Raw genomic sequence first — 18741 nt, forward strand, 5'->3', positions numbered from 1 at the left:
CGAAGAGCATCATTCACCCGACTTTTATAACAAATAAAATCAAAGTAGAGGCAGTAGGTGGCGTAGTGGTACAAGTTTGTATCCACACTCCTGCTCCAGTCCCTCTGATCAAGGTACTTACCCTGAATTGCTCCGGTCAAAATTACCCAGCTGTATCAATTGGTAAATAACCGTGATTTTTCGTAGGGCGCAATCAAAATGCTGCAAGTAATTTTTGAGAGAACAATAAATAAATAGAGTCGTCCGAATAACAGAACCACCGGAGGCCAGGGCAGCAGCAAAGTTCTCAAGGAGTTTTGGGCTAAAGGGGAAGCAGCCAGTTTCATGCAAACCAGTCATAATTTGTGACTGGCAGAAATACTGAGTTACTCTCTGCCTCCAGTCCCAGTAGACGGTCTGTACATCTTTGATGGCACAATCTGCTTCCAAGTGCACAAAAAAATATTCACGATCCAAACCATGATTGCTTGTTCCTTTTAAAGTGGGAAGTCAGAAGGGCTGCGTGCACATTTTTTTATACCGCTTCAACAGCTGGTAGCCATCTGAGGTCGTCTACGTATACAGCTCTACGCGCATTTCGGACAGTCAAAGCATTTCAAGCTAGAGATGCTTACCGTGTATGCGGTGGCATGAAACGCAAAGAGAAGTGTATGGAAACACGTCCACGTTCACACCTTAAGGTTGCGGAAGGAAACGCATTTAATATAAAACTGATCTCCAACAAGTAAAATTAAATATATTTACATTTATTCATTTAGCTGATGCTTTTCTCCAAAGCAATGACAAAATACACAATGCTTTATTAGAATTCAAACATTTCGTTGAAAATAATCCATGACAAAACTGAGCTCGGCCAGTATGTTGCTGGAGTCACACTGGGCTTTCTTGCTTAAATTCTTACACTTATATTTTATTTCTCACTATACCACACACCTTGTAATGCAGTTCAGGGATTTAAAAGCTGATCTTTCTTCATGACTGAAGGGGAAGCCGATGTTGTTCACGTGACGCTTACGAGAGCCGGGCTTCTCATGAGCTCTCAGTCACTAACACACACTCCTACACGCATTTCTGCAGGCTGCAGTCCAGCCGCTGAAGACCCGTAGTTAAAAAAAAAAAAAAGAAAAAAAAAAAAAAAAAAAAAAAGAAGCACTGCCTCCTCTCACAAATGACAGACACTTTGGAAGGCCTTGCGTCAACTATACATACAGCAAATTTTTAATTTGGAAATTAAACTCTGATACACCAGTCACTGTTGCCTGGTCTCTATGTCCTTTTCAATGTATTTTATGTTATTTCAGAAAATACCAAATTGCATGAAAAACACAAGACTAGTGAGAATGCAAGAACTCGAGCTGCTCGGAGGGTGGGAGGGGTGTGTGGCAGGCCTCCAGTTGTCAGCGGGTATCTCCCAGGGGGCATTTCTTTCCCGTTCCAACTTTAGGGGCTGTCGCTCTGTTAGGTTCCCTCATACCCCTCCATACTGTTAAACGTGTCGTTACTACTTTTCCCGCTCGATGCGTGTCTCTCCGCGCTCTTTTGCGCCATTCCTTGGCCCGACTTCCCCTCTCACCAGAAGAACAAGCTAATACATTTCAATTCCAGTTGGGAATGTACATCACGACACGCTTATTTCAATCTGGAACATTAGTCTGCCTTTTGAACAGGGCTTTTTCAATGCTCCTAAGTGCACACACGCGCACACGCAAAATCTAAGTTTAAACAAATGCATAGCATTTATACGAATACATCAACATACCCTGAACAGAAGAATATCTATATTACAAAAGGAGAGTAAATCCAGGTAGTACTGGCCGCATGCTGTCCTCAGGGCACCGGCTTTAGTTCTTTTTTAAAATTATTTTTACAGCAGTTTGTGCTGGGGCCACTCGTTGCTCTCCTCCTGGACAGGTAAGCTTCTCTGTGTGGCCGGAGGGTACCGGAGCGCCGGGTCTCGCAAGGGGGCGCCGGCGTCGGCTTTGCTCTGCGCCCTGAAGGCCCCGTCGCCAGATTCCTCCTGGACGGGGTTTCCGAAAGCCTCCTCCTGGGTCTCCCCGGCACCCTGGGAGCCCTGGCTGACGTACACGACGATGACGTCCCCGCTGAAGTTCATCACCTGCCCGCTGGAGATGAACGCCGTGTTGTTGTTCCCAGACACGCGGCCTGCAAAATCAGCGAGGCTCGTGAGTGACACCGAAAAAGCAGCCTAGCCGAACCGTCAATAGGTTTGGATTCTTGCAGATGGGGTCCTGCCTATGGGTTCTAGAGCAAAAGATCCAGCTGTCTACACAGACGAAAAGGCAGACGAGTATGGAAAGGACCTTCGGACAAAACTGGAGCAATAGGCACATCTTTCATTTAGCTCCCCATTTACACCCCAGTTCGGCATCTCCTCCTCCTTCGGAGCCCTTCTTAAAGCGTTTGAGGCCTGGAGTTATCGGCGGAGTACGACCACCCCCCACCCCCATTCAGCATTTGAATTCCATGGAAGACAAGACCTCCCAGGTCGTCATGGAAGAAATATTTTGCATATTATATGAAAACACCGCAGCAATGCAAGGCTCTGCTTTTCCTGTGGGAATCGGTCCGGTTCGGAGCGGCTCAGAGAGCATCGGATTGAATTAACCAGTTATTACCCAGTTACATGTGAAAATTCACTGCAACTGAGCATAAAACCGAAAAAGATTTAAAATCTGATCGAGATTCGATTTTAAAGCGGAAAAGGCGAATTCCGATTCGAAGGTCAGCCCCTTATTCCACGGGTCACACCGTGGGTTATTTTTAAACACTTCCGCCTGCACAGCCGTTTCCTTCCACTGATATTTCGACACTCGCCGTCTCTGTTCGACTCCCACTTCCCCAGCCGCACATCCACTTTGGCGCGGGGACCGACGAACCCCCCGAAGGAGCAGGCTCCGCGTCGATGAGCAACGGACCACGCACCCTTTACTCATCTGTCTGTGACTTGCAGCACTTTGCACATCCGTATGTGTATTTTTGGCTTTTTTCTTCCCCCCCCTCGAGAACCTGTAATGCAGACAGCGTTGATGTAATTTCTGCATGTGCTGTCACTGTCCACAGAAACATACCTAAGTCATTAGCAGTCACATGTACCTGTTTACTATTTACTCTGTCACACGCGGATATCCTGTAAGCAGCTCAATTTCTGACCCCCAGATCCAAACTTCAAGGTCCTGCAGATGCAGAAACCTTCAGTCCAGAGCTGCGCACTGTCCCTTTCCACAGGGTACTATACAAACACGTGACTGTTCCGCTGAACCGAGCTGTCAGATATTGGGGGGACTGGAAATATTATCAGTAGTACTCGATGCCATTACATACATACAGGGAAGGACACATCTGGTATTTCTGAACAGCTGCTGCACTGATAAATGAAGATTTCCCTTCTTTAGAGTTTCTGCAAAAAAAAAAAAATATATATTATCTATATATATATTTTGAAATATTATTTTATTTGCAAATGGTCCCCTAAGAATAAACTCATTTATTCACAAAGCAATATGAAATCCATTGTGCCCAGCATCATTGTCGTGATATCGTCAGATTTAGGAATAAAAGCATTTAATGTCTCACGACTCATTGCTCACCGACGGATTCAACCGAAAGAAGCGCAACCTCCGAATCGTCCAAAAACGGGTCTCTCGGCCACCGGCAAACAGACGGAGACCAACGACAGTCGGCCTTCAGCGCCTCTGCTCAGACATCGCCACATTTTTTTCAGATGATATAAACTATGGAGAGAACATGAATCTCGTGCTTCATATGTAGGTGACTGCTGTTCTTTCCACTTTTGACAACAGAGCATTACTAGTCTCATAAATGAAAAGCAAATCCATTTCCACAGATTTACTGGATTTATCATTTTATTAGGATGTCAAGCAAAAGCAAAAACAGAACCACGTTACACCATCACAAGAACCGACATACAGTAACATCTAACTGCTCTTTACATTTACATGTATTCATTCAGCTCACGCTTTTCTCAAAAGCAACTTACAATGTCAAGGTCACAGTTATTACATGCTTCCAATCAGTTCCCCTTTTATACAGCTGGGTAGTTTTACTGAAGCAATTTAGGGTAAGTACCTTGCTCAAGGGTACTACAGCCAGAGGTGGGGATCAAACCTGCAACCTTGGGGTCCAAAGGCAGGAGCACCAACCACTATGCTACCCGATACCCCATACTCTTCGAAATAAGCATACAGCTTTCCAGGATTTACAAGCGAGCTGCACTGCTTTGGGAATTAAACAGCATATTTATAGACGTACAGTCGGATAGGTACAGGAAAATTGCCGTGCTGCACAGTAATACGACGGCTGAGGGCGGGGAGACATTAATTTAAGAGCTCTGAATACATACTGCTTAAATGAGAATGCGGTCCTTTTCAAAGCACTTTGGAATTTGAGTCAAATATCTGCGTCCTGGACATCATCTCCCATTTTGAAGTGTTTACACGCTATAGTTACTTCGTTATCTGTTGTGGTCGTACTAAGATGCCCCGGGGACTTGGCTGGTTACTAAATTACAGGGAGGGACGTCACTGTGGCAGCCTAACTAGCACTGACGGAATACCGGTCCCAAAAACAGAAAATGATCCTGGAACTGCACTATATAAACTGGATGTTTATATAAAGGCAGTCATACAGTTTCCTTCCAAAGGGAAAACAACACCCTCACTTTGCAAAATAACAATAATTCATATCCGAAATTACATACGTATCATTTCACATGAGGTTTAAATTTAACGTCCGAACGCGCGCGAACGGTCCTGTCTCTTAACGTCCGAGTTTTATCCTAAAGGGGAGCAGTGAAGCCCGGCGCTGAAATTTCTGCGCGTCGCTGCATTCGGCGAACATTCCACTCATTTCTCGAGTTCGGGGCTCATTTACGACAACGATACGGCACTCCTTCGCCACAGTCGGCGCAGGGAGGACGAAAGTACTTCGCGGTAATGAAGACCAGGTTCTACAGATACTGTTGGTTCTGAGCAGCCAGTCTGCGATCGCACGGCACACAGTATTTGACAGTAATTATTCCATTCTTATGAGCCATAATACACTCGGACCACATCTCAGCTCCAAGGGACAAGGCAAAAGCAACGGTCTACACGCTCGCTCCTCGTCTTGCTGACGATAACGAGCTTCTCCGCTGCGACCCGAACCTTCGACTTTGAGCATCTCATAGCGAAGTGGCACCTGTGGGAGCACCTGTGGTACAAAATCCCCCCCGATGCGCCACAGTGACTATATTCTTCAATGGCGCTTGAGGAGCAGATTCAAAGAGCAATGAAAAAATTAACGCTAATTATATGAACAGTAGAGCAGTTGCCGGTTTACACGTCGCTACTGAGTGTAAACGTTTTAAGTCTGTGCTCTATCGATTTCGGCGATGGTTTTGTCAGACGTTCTGTGGTCTTCGCCAGGCGGTGGCCCTACGGCCGAGCGAAAGCGATCGAGGATCCGTCACTCACCAGAGGCCATCGGTGTGTCTAAACTTTGCGCGGCGTGCAGCGGCACGGGGTCATTCGAAATCCCGCAAGCGGGCAGCTTTCGCTCGCTGCCACCCTGGGGGGAGCGCCCCGCGTCCTCCTCGCACTCCAGGGACAGCAGGGGCCCCGTGGTGGAGTCCTCGCTGCAGCAGCAGGGCTCGTTCTGTCTGTCGTCCCCGTCCGTTCGGGTGCCGGGCCGTTCTCCGCCACGACCCGTCACTTGAACCCCGGGGTCCCGGCCGGGGTCGCACGACCCTTGCGGTTCCGCCCGGCAGTCCTCGCAGGGGGGCCGCTTCTGCACGGTCTCCGCTCCGCAGGAACAGACCCCGGGGGCCACCGCCTGGCTGCAGTCTTCGTTCTCGCCCACCTCCAAGGGGCCCCTCACGGGGAACGCGCAGCTGCAGGGTGCGGATCCGGAGTACGACGGAGGCTCGCTCTTGGCCTCTGCGGGCGCCAACCTGCAGCTTTCTCCAGCCACGGCGAGCTTGGCGGCCGGGGCACGGTCACCGGGGCCGACGTCCGAGGCGTCGTGGAGGTTCCCCTCGTGTAAAAGGCTGCGGTTCAGAGGCCCGCTGGGGCTGCTGTAAGGCGCCATCTCCTTCATCACACAAGACGCAAAATTAAAGAGGTTGCTCGCATCCACAAATCGCACACGCTTCCTGGACAAAGACGACTAAATTTGCGTTTGCACCCCGGTGGTCTCAATTTAACGGTAATTGTGTTACTACGCAAAGATGCCCACGACAATTTCATGCGCCGCTTTGCCCTGTTCTTCAGAAAATTTCGGAACATGCGATCTTACATAGCTGGGCTCCCTGCTGGAGGACAGCAAAGATGAATCGAACAGCAGTACCCGACTAGTCCTTACCTGCTGCACCCTGCTTTGCTTGAGGTTCTGCACACAGGTCCGTAAGTTTCCTGCAAAGAACCGCAAACAGACTTACGGTCTAGCTCCCTGGGAGGTACGTGTACATCTGCTGTAAGATGCGTGACTACTCATATTGCTACTGTGGTCGCAGTCAAAAGTTTGAGTACGCCTGGTTTGTTCACATTAGGCGTCGGCAAGTCCGCCGGGCAAACGAGCCGACGTGTCTTCTGCAGCAATTCCCAGAGTCGCAGGACACCTGCGGGCCGTTTCGCTCTCACTCTTCCGTCCAGCTCGTCTCATACAGGTACTGCCCAGGTTGCCAGATGTACTCACACTTCACTGGTACTGTATATCCCCAGAATTCACCATTACAATTAATACGGTTCTACTGTAAAACCAACAATGTGGATGAGTCCATTTACCTGAGAGAGGCTTTAACTTCTCCTTGCAGCAAAGCAAGAACAGGACGACCAGCGACACTAAAACTAACAGCGACAGCACAGCGACGACAACCCACAAACTGGAGGCACCTGCAGAAATCGAGAAATTAAGAAAGATGTTAACTGTAACACAGCATCTGCTCAAGTGACCATTAAAGGACCAATTTACATACTACATACAACCGACACGCTACATACATCACGTTCTCAATGTCCTCTAATGAAAGAATTCCTCCATAGCAAATCATATTTGCTTTTTAACATTTTGATTTAGTACTCCATTATTTGCTCATTATTTCACTTTCACACTTACTTAACCGATGTTACTTTTGCATACTAAGCTACTGAAGATAATTTACCCATTGAGCAGGATGGTGAATTGGATAAATTTGGCAATGGATAATTTTTTTTTTTTTTTTTTTTTTTTTAACTGTATTAGTTCAGGGTAAGTACGTTGCTCAAAGGTCCTACAGCAGGAGGTGGGTGTGCAGAACACAGAGACATGCACAACTGTGATTATGAAAATAACTCACATACCAGTAATGATGGCCCCACACTGAGAGTCACTTTTATCGCTGCCGGGCTGTTTTTCAGTTTTTCCGAGGACTTTGCAGCTGTCGAGGGGAGGGAGGTGCACATTTTATTATTTCTCAACGAGCTGGCCTTTTCTATTTTCATCAGCTCCGACTCTCCCGGGCGTCCGTCTGCCCGCTGCAAACGCTACGGCCGATAGGGAACGGTCTTTTCCAGGGGAAGTGGCCCGAGGATTAGTCACAGCACCGCAGTGCGGCGAGTCTGCGGAGGAGCCCGTCGAAGAGCCATGCGTGTGACCTGGAAATAGCACGGGACCGGCGTGTCGCGAGGCTAAGCGCCGAGTGCATCGCAGGCACTTGTTATTCATAAAAAAGCCACTTTGCGAGCAGCGTGTACAATAAACCCACGAGCTGCTCTCTCATGAGCTGCCAAACTCAATTTCAGTTTCCATATTCTCGGCAGAATACAGAAGCAGCACGGCGAATTATGTCGCTCAAAATGGCAACTTGTTCGCAGAAGGTTATGAGAAAGCAACCTATAAAGTTTAAAAAAGCAATTTACTGGACTTCCTAATGGGCTCTAGAACGCAAGCGGAACATGATGACCTCTGTGTATCAACTACACAATGCGCTCTGGTGCTTTAACACTCACGCATTCGCTTTATTGTGAACGGGTGTTTTTGGTGATGCCAAACGGCATGCGTTTCTGCTGCACAGACCCTGCACGTTATTTTGCGTAATAATGTCGGCTCGTTGCGTGAATATGCCATCATTGTGTTTTCGTCTGCCGTATTTTGTGAACGTAAGGCAACGAACATGGACACGTACCTCTAACCTGAAAGCTGTTGATTAAACTTTCGTACGGGATATTTTACTGGGGAAAATCCAGTTACGGCACCCTCAAGAGCACTATGGTATAGCCCTCTTATGGGACCTCCAGCAACCACCAGCTTCAAGTGCATATCCATAATCATTTTCTTACTGCCTGCTCTAAGCTACATGCACACACTGTCTGAACTGCTTGTCCCATACAAGGTCGCAGGGAGCCAGAGCCTATCCCAGCAACACAGGGCATAAGGCTGGAGGGGGAGGGGACACACCTAGCACAGAATGCCAGTCCATTGCAAGGCAGCCCAAGTGGGACTCGAACCCCAGACCCACCAGAGAGCAGGACCTGGTCCAACCCACTGCGCCACCACACCCCCTCTAAGCTACACAATGACAGATTAATAACCGTAAATCGTTGCACAGCCACAGTGTTTTCATGGCTGTGTTGAATAACCAATTTAAATATAATAATGATGAGTTTTTACCACAGCTCAACATTGACAAGTGATAAATAGGATGGGTGGATGGATGGATTTTCTTTACAGTATGATTTCTAGATTCTCTTTTAAAAGCAGTCAGTCAAAACACTTCACAACCAGATGTAACAATTAGACTGAAAAAATCATGTTAGCTTATGTCAAATAGTTGCATGTATTCTAAAAATGTATTATATAACTATGTAGTTTATGTGGTAGCTAACATGCAATTTTGGTGCCTTGATGACGTTGCTTGGCCCTCTATACAGAAGAGAAAGTATACTTACATATTTAAAAATGTGCCCAATATATACACACCGTATACACTATAACAGAAAATGTTTCATTGCATGCATTTAAAGATATTACAAAAATATGCCAAGTTGATTACAGGGATTTAAATAATATAATTAAAATATGCCACATAGAACTTGAGGGGCACTTTCAAATATCTGCAAATATACTAAAAATGTATTTTAAAAATGTGTGCCTTCTACATGAGTCATTTTGGGACATTTCAGGAAGAGTTACAGGTGAAGATGGTATGACGGCCGAACGCCGAACAGTGGAGGTGAAAGAATGTATGCAACTTATGGTTTCTGACAACCCAGGGAGATCTATCTTGGGGTTTGTCTTAGAAACTCTACATTCAAGTTACCATCATCGAAATCTTCAGAAACTGAGTATGGAGGAAAACTCACTCTGTCCAAGGCTTGCAGGGCTCAGTGGAGGAGATGTTGGAGTAATACCCATTTTTGCACGGCAAACAGGTCCCCGTACCCTTGCCCTCTTAAAAAGAGAAAGAAACGCAAATTAATAAAAGACAGCCGACAGCGGAAAGCAGGCCTTCTCAGAAAGAAGGAGGCCGAGCAGTGTTTCTTACCGTTCGTCACAAATCCAAATCCAGGCTGACACTTTTCTATCTTCACACAGAACTCGCAGTTGATGAGTGAGCACTGGTACCCTGGCTTACAGCGGCACGGGACCGCAGCAGTGCGGTTCACCCTGGATTCCTGGATGAAGCCCTTTACTAGGTAGAGGGACAAAGCCAAATTTCAGAAAGCACTTTCTTCGCAGGTCTACTTTAAAATATGTGTGTTTTCCGTTGTATACCCTACATACACATATATATTTATACATACAAACACACACACATACTGTGCACACACCAAAAACATCAATGGAAAATAATACAGTGCTGCTTGAAAGTGTGTGAACCCCTTGTATCCCTTACTTTTACCTCCAAATTGTAATTTAATGAGAAGCAGTCTTTCTCGTGTGACGTTTTGCTTGAGACTTTCATGTCTGCAGCTATGTCTCCTTCTCTCAACGTAATGCATAAATTGTACTTTTGCCGGGATGTGCGTCGCTTTGGACAAAAGCGTCTGCTAAACGAATAAATGCAAATGTAAATGCGCGTAGTAGGTGTGTAATGAGCGATTCGTATGTTGCTTTAGAGGAAATTATGTGTGTAGCAGAAGAGCAGTAGTAGTGCAGGTGCAAAAACAAGGGAACCCCAAGTGTCATTGGTTACACCAAGTAGATACGTAAAATCAGGGGTGTAAATTATAAGCGTTTGTTCATTTTATACGTTTATTTTCAGATTTAGAAGTTAATTTGAATATTTTGCATAAGAATAATGACCATCCCTATAGGGTTCACATACTTTCAGGCGGAACTCCATGTGTATATACTATATGAATGCAAAAGGATGCATGTTTGCTTTTTTTAACTGGGAAATGATAAAAGCAAATGAACTAGCGTAAGAAAATACATACTTATAAAATAAGTTTACAATAAAAAAACTAAACAGCTACACATATGTGCGAGTTCTCATTTTAACCATCAGACCAACAAGGCCTCATGGCAAACTGGAAAAATGCATAAATGAACATTGACCATTTTTTCCAAGTCTCTGAGACATATGGCCAGTATTATGCCTTTCTATCTCTACAGGATATGAAGGACATATGAATGACAGCCTTTGGGTACAACCTGGATCACAGATCTTCTGCAGCAAGCACTTCGACTCATTATTAGCGTACGGTAGGTACTCGTTCTGGCCGCACGGACGGCATTTCGTTTCCTCGTCAGCCGTGCATTGCGCAAACTGGTACGTTCCTAAGAGAGAGAAAGATGATCGTGGCTGTATGAGGAGACAAAGATTTCACACTCATCACACCCATCAGACAGGATGGTTATACCATCCTCATGTCACACTTGTTCGTGGCCTCCATGAGCAGTTACTGATGAAAAACTCAGCATCATCAACAATAACAGCACAGTACCTTTTTAAGTAAAAATATAACAACCACACACACTGTCTGAACCGCTTGTCCCGTACGGAGTCGCGGGGAGCCGGAGCCTAACCCATCAACTCAGGGCGTAAGGCTGGAGGGGGAGGGGACACACCCAGGACGGGACGCCAGTCCGTCGCAAGGCACCCCAAGCGGGACTCGAACCCCAGACCCACCAGAGAGCAGGACTCGGTCCAACCCACCGCGCCCCCCAATATAACAACCATAGATGCATTTTTAATTTATGGAGTAATAAGCATCATTTTGTTCTCAGTGTGTGTGGGCGTGAAGAAGACGTGTTCCTATTTCAGCCCCTTCCTCACTGAGCTCAAGAGCACAGACATGGAAATGTTCGTGAGAAAATACTTGGCCTGGATCCTTCTATTGCAAAACCTTGGCAACGCATTTTATGTATCAGCAGTACTTCTTTTCATATATTCTAAAGAAACACTTGATGTGGGAAATGTGAAGAATTTTGACACTCAAAGCAATTCTTTTTTTCTGCCAAAATATGCAAAGCTTGAGGTGTTCAGAAATTTTATTTATTTCCTGTCATTTCTGTAATTTTTTGGTCAGACAATCACAAGCGTGAGACATAACCATGTACAGAGGTGACGATCTCAAGAAATGTGGAACACGTTAGTTTATGCACTCAACCTCCCCCACCCAAAAAAAAACTGTCAGTACGCTATTTACAAGTATGAATACTTTGCCTATGTACAAACTCAGTTGTATCATTCAGCAAAAAATTAATATACTTGTATAAAAATTATAAAATAATAATAATATAAAATAATAATGATGGGGTGTGGTGGCTCAGCAGGTTTGACCGGGTCTTGCTCTGCGGTGGGTCTGGGGTTCGAGTCCTGCTTGGGGTGCCCTGACGGACTGGCGTCCTATCCTGGGTGTGCCCCTCCTCCTGTGCCCTGTGTTGCTGGGTTAGGCTCTGGTTTGCCATGACCCCACTTGGGACAAGTGGTTTCAGACAGTGTGTGTGATAATAAAATAATAATAGAAAAATGTAAAAAATTAACAACTGTTGAAAAGTGTAACAGGATAATACAGGTATTCCCCAACTACTTTGCTGTCATTGTGCATATTGTCTATTATCACTCAAGAAGCTCGACCTGAAGCTGCTCACCTGGGTCACACCTGCGACAGCATCTGTTATTAGCATACAGTCCCGAGGAGCACGTTGGTCTCGGGGATGCAACCTGAAACAAATTTAAACAGCATAATGATTCACTGATTCCTATAATTAAAACAAACAAGTTAAACACTAATAGATGCAGCAGCATTTCAGTGGTGAACTGATTGCAATGTAATTCCACTTCCCTGTGTTTGTTTTTGCCACCTTTATACCAATGCATATTAAATTGGCTTGTTTAAGTTACAAATTACTATCTCCTCTTGTTGAGCACTGTCTCCCTCCAGAAAACCTGAGGAGGCCGGCCGGTGGTCACAGACGCATCCCATGCTGACTGAAGATGATGACCAACTGCCATGTAGGATGAGACGTACCATGCTGAGCTGAGGATTCAAGCTACCATATAGCAACAATATCATTATTACTCGTAAACTGGCTTAAAATTGTTACTTAATCTAGAATGTCCAGGAGAGGTGGGCAACCACTGGCTCTTGGACCCCCAGAGGTTTTTTTCTCCCTCAATCTTCAGTTGGGAGTTTTTGTTCCTTTCCTCCATGGCCAGTAGGCATACTTATAGCGCTATAAAAGTATTATATTCTGATAGTCGGTAGTCAACTGTCGTCTTTGTTTCTTTATCTGATCCATTTGTTTTTCTTGCCTTATGCCTGTGTTAAAGCGCTGGCACTGCATGGGAAGAGCGCTCTATAAAAATACATTGAATTGAATTGAACTAAATTGATGGTTGCCTATCATAAAATAAAATAAGGCATTGCCAGTAGGCGTGTTGTCTCACTTTGCATATATTTCAGAATAATACGTAAATACTGCATTTATTGTGCAATTTATGTTAAGATTAAATACACATGCATTACAATTTCTGTGTATTGATCTGCGGTGTATTTCAGTATAGAAACTGTTCTAAATGTCTGCACGTATATGATATGTGCGCCAAGCAGGGTGGAGCGACAGTAACAGCGTGTCATTTTCTGATTACTTCACTGCTGATATGGCAAAAAAATTAAAACTGGCTGATGAAACATGCAGTACAACTGTATATATTTACAGAGCCTTTAACGGTTAAGATTCCAGAAAATATACTGTTTGGACACCAGGAACCTTAGATGTTCCTGTTCTCATACCACATTAAAAGCATGTCACAGGTTCTCATACCACATTAAAAGCAGTCCTTATTAATATAATTACATGTTGTTTATTTAACAATCCACAAAGACCAATGACTTGTCAACCCCGACTGTAGATTCTGTTCTTAATCATAGCTGTCTGAAAGCCAGAAGTGGTGCTGGAACGCCAATGACCTTGGGCTGTCTAGTCAGTCATGTTAACTTATCCGCAACGATCACATCACACTTGCAGCCATTACCATCAGCTTTACCTCATAATTACTGGGACAGATGGGAATGTAGTGGTTAGAGTTACTGCCTTAGGACCCAAAGGTTGCAGGTTTGATCCCCACCATTGGTTGTAGGACCCTTGAACAAGGTATTTACCCTCAATTGCTCCAGTAAAATTACCCAGCTGTATAAACATGTAAATAATTGTAACCTTAACACTGTAAGCTGCTTTGGAGAAAAGTGTCATCTTAACTAATAAATGTAAATTAACTATATCTCTTTTCATTATCAATACATTCATTAACATATAAAGATTAAAATTAGTTTTCACTGTACAGACGCATACTTATATTTTAAAATGGTGGTTTCATAAGTCATCTCCATTGACGAACGTTATGGAAATGTAAAAAAAATACCTAATACATGCATCACCCGAGGCTGGTTACTCTGTAGGAAAAGAAATGGATCAAAGTCGCATATTGTGTTTGCGATGCGGTAAACAAAGAAGGGCAAAGCCCTTCTGCATGTCATGGAATTCCAACTTATTTTTCCATCCTGTACGGTGTGTACAGGAAGAGTTGCCTTGGGAAATTTTTGAATACTTTCCGTGTTTTATGCAAATTACTCTCGAGATTCTAAACACACGTGTCAGTGTACTGCTCTGTACAGTTACCGCTGTAATAACGTTGTCCATCGGGCCAAACTGAAATTCTGCCATCCATTCCCCACATTCCATGGAACAATAAAGCGTCTGAGGGTCAGTGTTTAATGAAAAAACCTTTCCTTTAGGCTGGTTTGCATAACATTTGTTTTTCGCTAATTATTTCAATGCGGTACCAATAGCTAGAAATACTATCCCATGTGCACGCAAACTGTCAAAAAATTTTTGCCACAAGAAGTGCCTCGATGTTTCATTTCGCTCTACCCAACATAGATGATTATGTCAAAATACTGCAGTATGTATTTATTTATGAAAACGCTCTATTTGACTTCATTGACCGTTTAGCTTTTCCGTTCATTATCAATTAATTCGATATGGAAGTTTCATCAAGAGCTACTTCCTGCACTCTAATAACATTTCCACACGTTGCCTCTCTGGCTGAGAACGTCCTCCAAACGAACACACACAAAAATGCATATTTGTGCTTCTTGTCTGGTTCCCAGGGCATTTCCAAATAAAGGAAACCAGCAAGACAGCATATGTCTTATTGTTTCTGCTGCCCCAGAACTTCGAGGCCCCATTTTGTGACATACAACGTTTTCATTTGCTAAACATACAAAAGCATGGTGTGTGACGCCCTTAAATTACATGTTCTACATCTCCATGGTGCAACCTCAAGACCCCAGACCACCTTGTAAAACAATCTATTTTAGGAATCAGAAAAAAAAACTCATGCCACGAAACGGGTTGGACGTTGCAAACTGCACAGAGCAAGTTTACCCTGCAGTGAAACAAATTTTAGACCTGATGAAATGTGGAACCACCTGCTTTAATAATCCCCCCTTTCTCAGCTTGTCATTTACTTTCTCACTAACTCTGACGAGACGTCCAATTCTCCAGACTGTTTCGAATATCGCTCAGTAACCTCCAAAACATCTATACTCTTTACTGGATTAGTTTTATTTAGTTTTATCAAAATCATCTGTCTAAATACAGTAAGGATGTCAAAAGGGATTTTCATTACTTTCAGTACTTGGGCCAAACAACATTAATGTCTATAACACTCTGTAATTCATAGCTATACCATTGGATATTGCACTGGACCTGAGTAGATTGGTCCAGAACAGAAGTACAGCAGAGTTCCTTCTGTGTCTCAAACCAGCAACCTATAGGTTACAAGAACACTTGACTTCAATCTTTATACTTCCTGCTGTCCGTCTGTCCGTCCGTCATTAAACACTTGTCCTGCTCAGGGACGCGGTGGTCCGGAGCCTTTCCCGGAAGCACTGAGCATAAAGCTAAGGAGAGACACCTTGGATGGGATGCCAGTCCGTTACGAAAACATATATTTTATCATATTAAAATTATTCGACCCTTACTGATAGACCAGCAGTAACTTCCAGTAGCTGAAGCCAAAAAAAAAAAAAAGAAAAAAATCTCATCCAGCAATCCAGTGTGAAAACAGCCAATGGCTCCAGCCTGGGAAAGCTCAGCAGCACATGCTTCGATGGTTAGATGGACAGATTATTTGCATAACTGCCACAATGGTCTTTTCAACCCTGCCAAACACTGAAACATGAGATACGGTAATAATTATACATCTCACTCTGTTCAGTTTTACTGGAAGCCACACTAGGATTGCTTTTTCACAAGACCCATCTCTTCGCTTAAAGTTATTAAACTTTACATGTCAGCCCCTTCTGAGAGCACAATCTGGCCTCCAAATAAGCATTAAGATAACTAACATTGCACTGATGCCGTTCCCTAAGGCAGCCTAGGATGTTGTTTGTTCACTAAACTACTTATAATGATTTACCCACGTGTAGAGCGCAGCTATGTTTTTTTGACCGGAGCAATTCAGGGTAACCACCTCGCTCCTGGGTACTTAGCAGGGATTTAAACCCGGCACGGAGTTCCCACTATAATTTAAATGTGCGACTCTGTGATTCCACTGCAGGTAGAACAAGAGCTGGAGCTCAGGTACACACCGGCCCGCGATGTCATGTTGGAATGGAACATGAATGGAACATGCCATGGGCTTCGGCACCAACGCACCGAGCCCTGGGACGTGCTCAGGCAGGCTACCGCGGTGAAGCAACATCAGTGGGCACCGTTTCACCGCAGCCACACCAGGTGGGCAGCTGAGGAAGCAGCGATACGAATCACAGCCGAACACATTGCAGGTATATTTGCACAGTACTTATAAATACACTTCATCAATAACTTCTACAACCATAATTATCAAGACTGATGTACACAACGCCTCATTTAACTTCCTCGAAGAGGAACACACATACTACTGTATATAAATAGGTGGCTATATTTACCCTGCTGTATGGGTAAATAAGTGTAAACAGCATGGTACACAAACATGACACACTGGGTCTCCTTGGAGAGAAGCACCAGCTAAATTAATAAATGGTAATAAACATTGTGAGCCACTAAAACACCCGAAAGTCTCATATCTGACTGTGTTTTATTTCCAAACAACATTTTTTGGGCTGAAAGGTTAACAGCTGAAATCCCGAATTCTGTGTCTGCGCACATGTGTGTGTCTGTTGTGGTGAGAGTCAGAGTGTGTGTGTTTCTGTGGGACTGTGTTTAGGTGTGTGTGTTTGTCTAAGAACGTGTCAGGAGAGCAGAGGTAAACAGTGGACGAGCGGAGCAGCGACCAGGACCCACACGGAACACACGGAACGCCGCAGCCATCGCATCTCTCCAACCCGAACACACACACACACACACACACACACACACTTGTCTAGAAACACTGAGAAAAGCCTGGCCGCTGAAATCCCGACCACATCGATGAAATGTGAAAGCAGGAGAAACTGCGTTCGTTTTACAGCCCACAAACCAAAACACACAGCGCTCGAAAGAAAAGTCCCACTGACTGAGTCACTTACTGTCAGCGACCACACACACCTCAGCATATTTAACTTAAGTGCGTCCACGGCAATCACTTATTATTATTATTATTATTATTATTATTATTACTGTTGTTGTTGTTGTTATTTTTCGGGTACTGGAAAATGAGCCGCTCTCTGTAACTAACAGGAACAGACCTAATCATAATCTGTCACAATGTCACAGTAAAAACTAGAGTGTGTGACTGACTGTGCGCGCGTACGTACCTGTGCGCAGGCGGCGATCACCAGGTGTGAGATCCAGGCGCGGGGTATCCGCAGTGTGGAGGATAGCACCCTCATGTCCCCGTGTGCGTGTGCGTGTGCGTGTGTGTGTGTGTGTGTGACAGCGGAGCGGTGCGTCTCACCGCGTGTCCGACCTCGGCGATGATGTTGTCCGCGGAACGCTCGCAGCGGGGTGTCTGTTCCAGCACGCTGCCCGCACGGGTGTGTGTGTGCCAGCGCTGTTATCGCACCGTGCGCCGCGTGCGTATGTGCGTATCTGTGCGAGTGCGTGTGCGCGCCGCTGGCGGTGCCGCATGCCCCCTTCGGCGACCCTCAGCCACTGGCCGCTCCCGTCGACTGCGCGCGCGGGGCAACGCGCGCCAGTTAAAAGACCCACTGGAAAGACAGGGCTTCGCGCGGAGCTCCGCCCACTCCGCCACGCGCGCGCGCATACATCCACACGCAGCGCGTTCGGTTGGGAACACGAGCTACAGGCAGCGTTGACTGAGGCGCTAAAGTCGTTTACGTCCGTTTGTCCTCACGAGTAGTTTGCGTTCGCGATCGACAACCGCACACATGATTTATTCCTTCCTTCCATAATTCCTGTTGAAGGAAACCGGAGCACCTTGAGGACACCCCCACAACATGCAAACTCCACAAATCTGAGCGTTATTCGAACCCCTGGCCGTCGATCGCACGGTCCACCCGCTGCGCCACCGTGCTACCCCGATGCAGGGTCCCGGGGGCCCGTAGCCTATTCTGGAGGCGGGAACAGTGTCGCCCGTCACGGACACATTAAATGTCCATATAAGAAGTGCTGTTGAAAGTTACTATTGCATTCCAGGTACAAACTTATACCAGTATTTGCGTGAACAAATATCTCGAAAAATGCCTGGTTTGTCCACAAGGTAAATTCTTTTCCCGTCCTGGGTGTGTCCCCTCCCCCTCCGGCCTTACGCTCTGTGTTGCCGGGTAGGCTCCGGTTCCCCGCGACCCCGTATGGGACAAGCGGTTCTGAAAATGTGTGTGTGTGTGTAAATTCTTTTTTTTTTTTTTTTTTTTTTTTTTTTTGGGGGGGGGGCAGAGTTTTCCAAGGAAAGTATACGCCTGTGCTTGACAGCTGAGACACCCCGCCTACACACCGAAACACCCACACCCCCATCCATCCCACACGCAGACAAATGCCCATCATACGCACCAAGCCGCACGCGGGCACACACAAACACACACACACACACTGTGACACTCGCTCCCACTTCCTCACCTTGTGCACATGCCCATAATCGTACACATTCACACTCAGATCATAAACACTCTCTTGCTGTTTGCTGGTGCGGCTCCGGATTGTCACGTTTTGAATAACCGTCACCTCAGTTCTGAGCCTCCGGCTCGGGCCAGGAGGATTTTGTTTTTTTTCTTTTCCTCACTCTGCAGTTGGTATTCGCTTAGACCAAGATGCAAATCATTCCTTGCATGTGCAACGAGGGCCTCCTGCTGA

At 45.5% G+C, this 18741-nt stretch overlaps 1 protein-coding gene across 1 annotated transcript; it reads right to left on the reverse strand.

The window, feature by feature from the left end:
• Positions 1-767: 767 nt before the first annotated feature.
• Positions 768-17612, reverse strand: LOC108935562 (tumor necrosis factor receptor superfamily member 11A-like). The gene is made up of 10 exons (XM_018754290.2): positions 17247-17612; positions 12094-12166; positions 10651-10776; positions 9539-9685; positions 9357-9444; positions 7356-7432; positions 6801-6908; positions 6379-6428; positions 5493-6108; positions 768-2163 (listed from the first exon to the last, which is right to left on the reverse strand). The coding sequence occupies exons 1-10, from the start codon at positions 17319-17321 to the stop codon at positions 1865-1867; spliced, it is 1659 nt and encodes a 552-aa protein (XP_018609806.2). The 5' UTR covers positions 17322-17612; the 3' UTR covers positions 768-1864.
• Positions 17613-18741: the final 1129 nt, after the last annotated feature.

Source organism: Scleropages formosus, chromosome 9 (assembly GCF_900964775.1).
Source record: "Scleropages formosus chromosome 9, fSclFor1.1, whole genome shotgun sequence".
In the NCBI taxonomy this organism is placed as follows: domain Eukaryota; kingdom Metazoa; phylum Chordata; class Actinopteri; order Osteoglossiformes; family Osteoglossidae; genus Scleropages; species Scleropages formosus.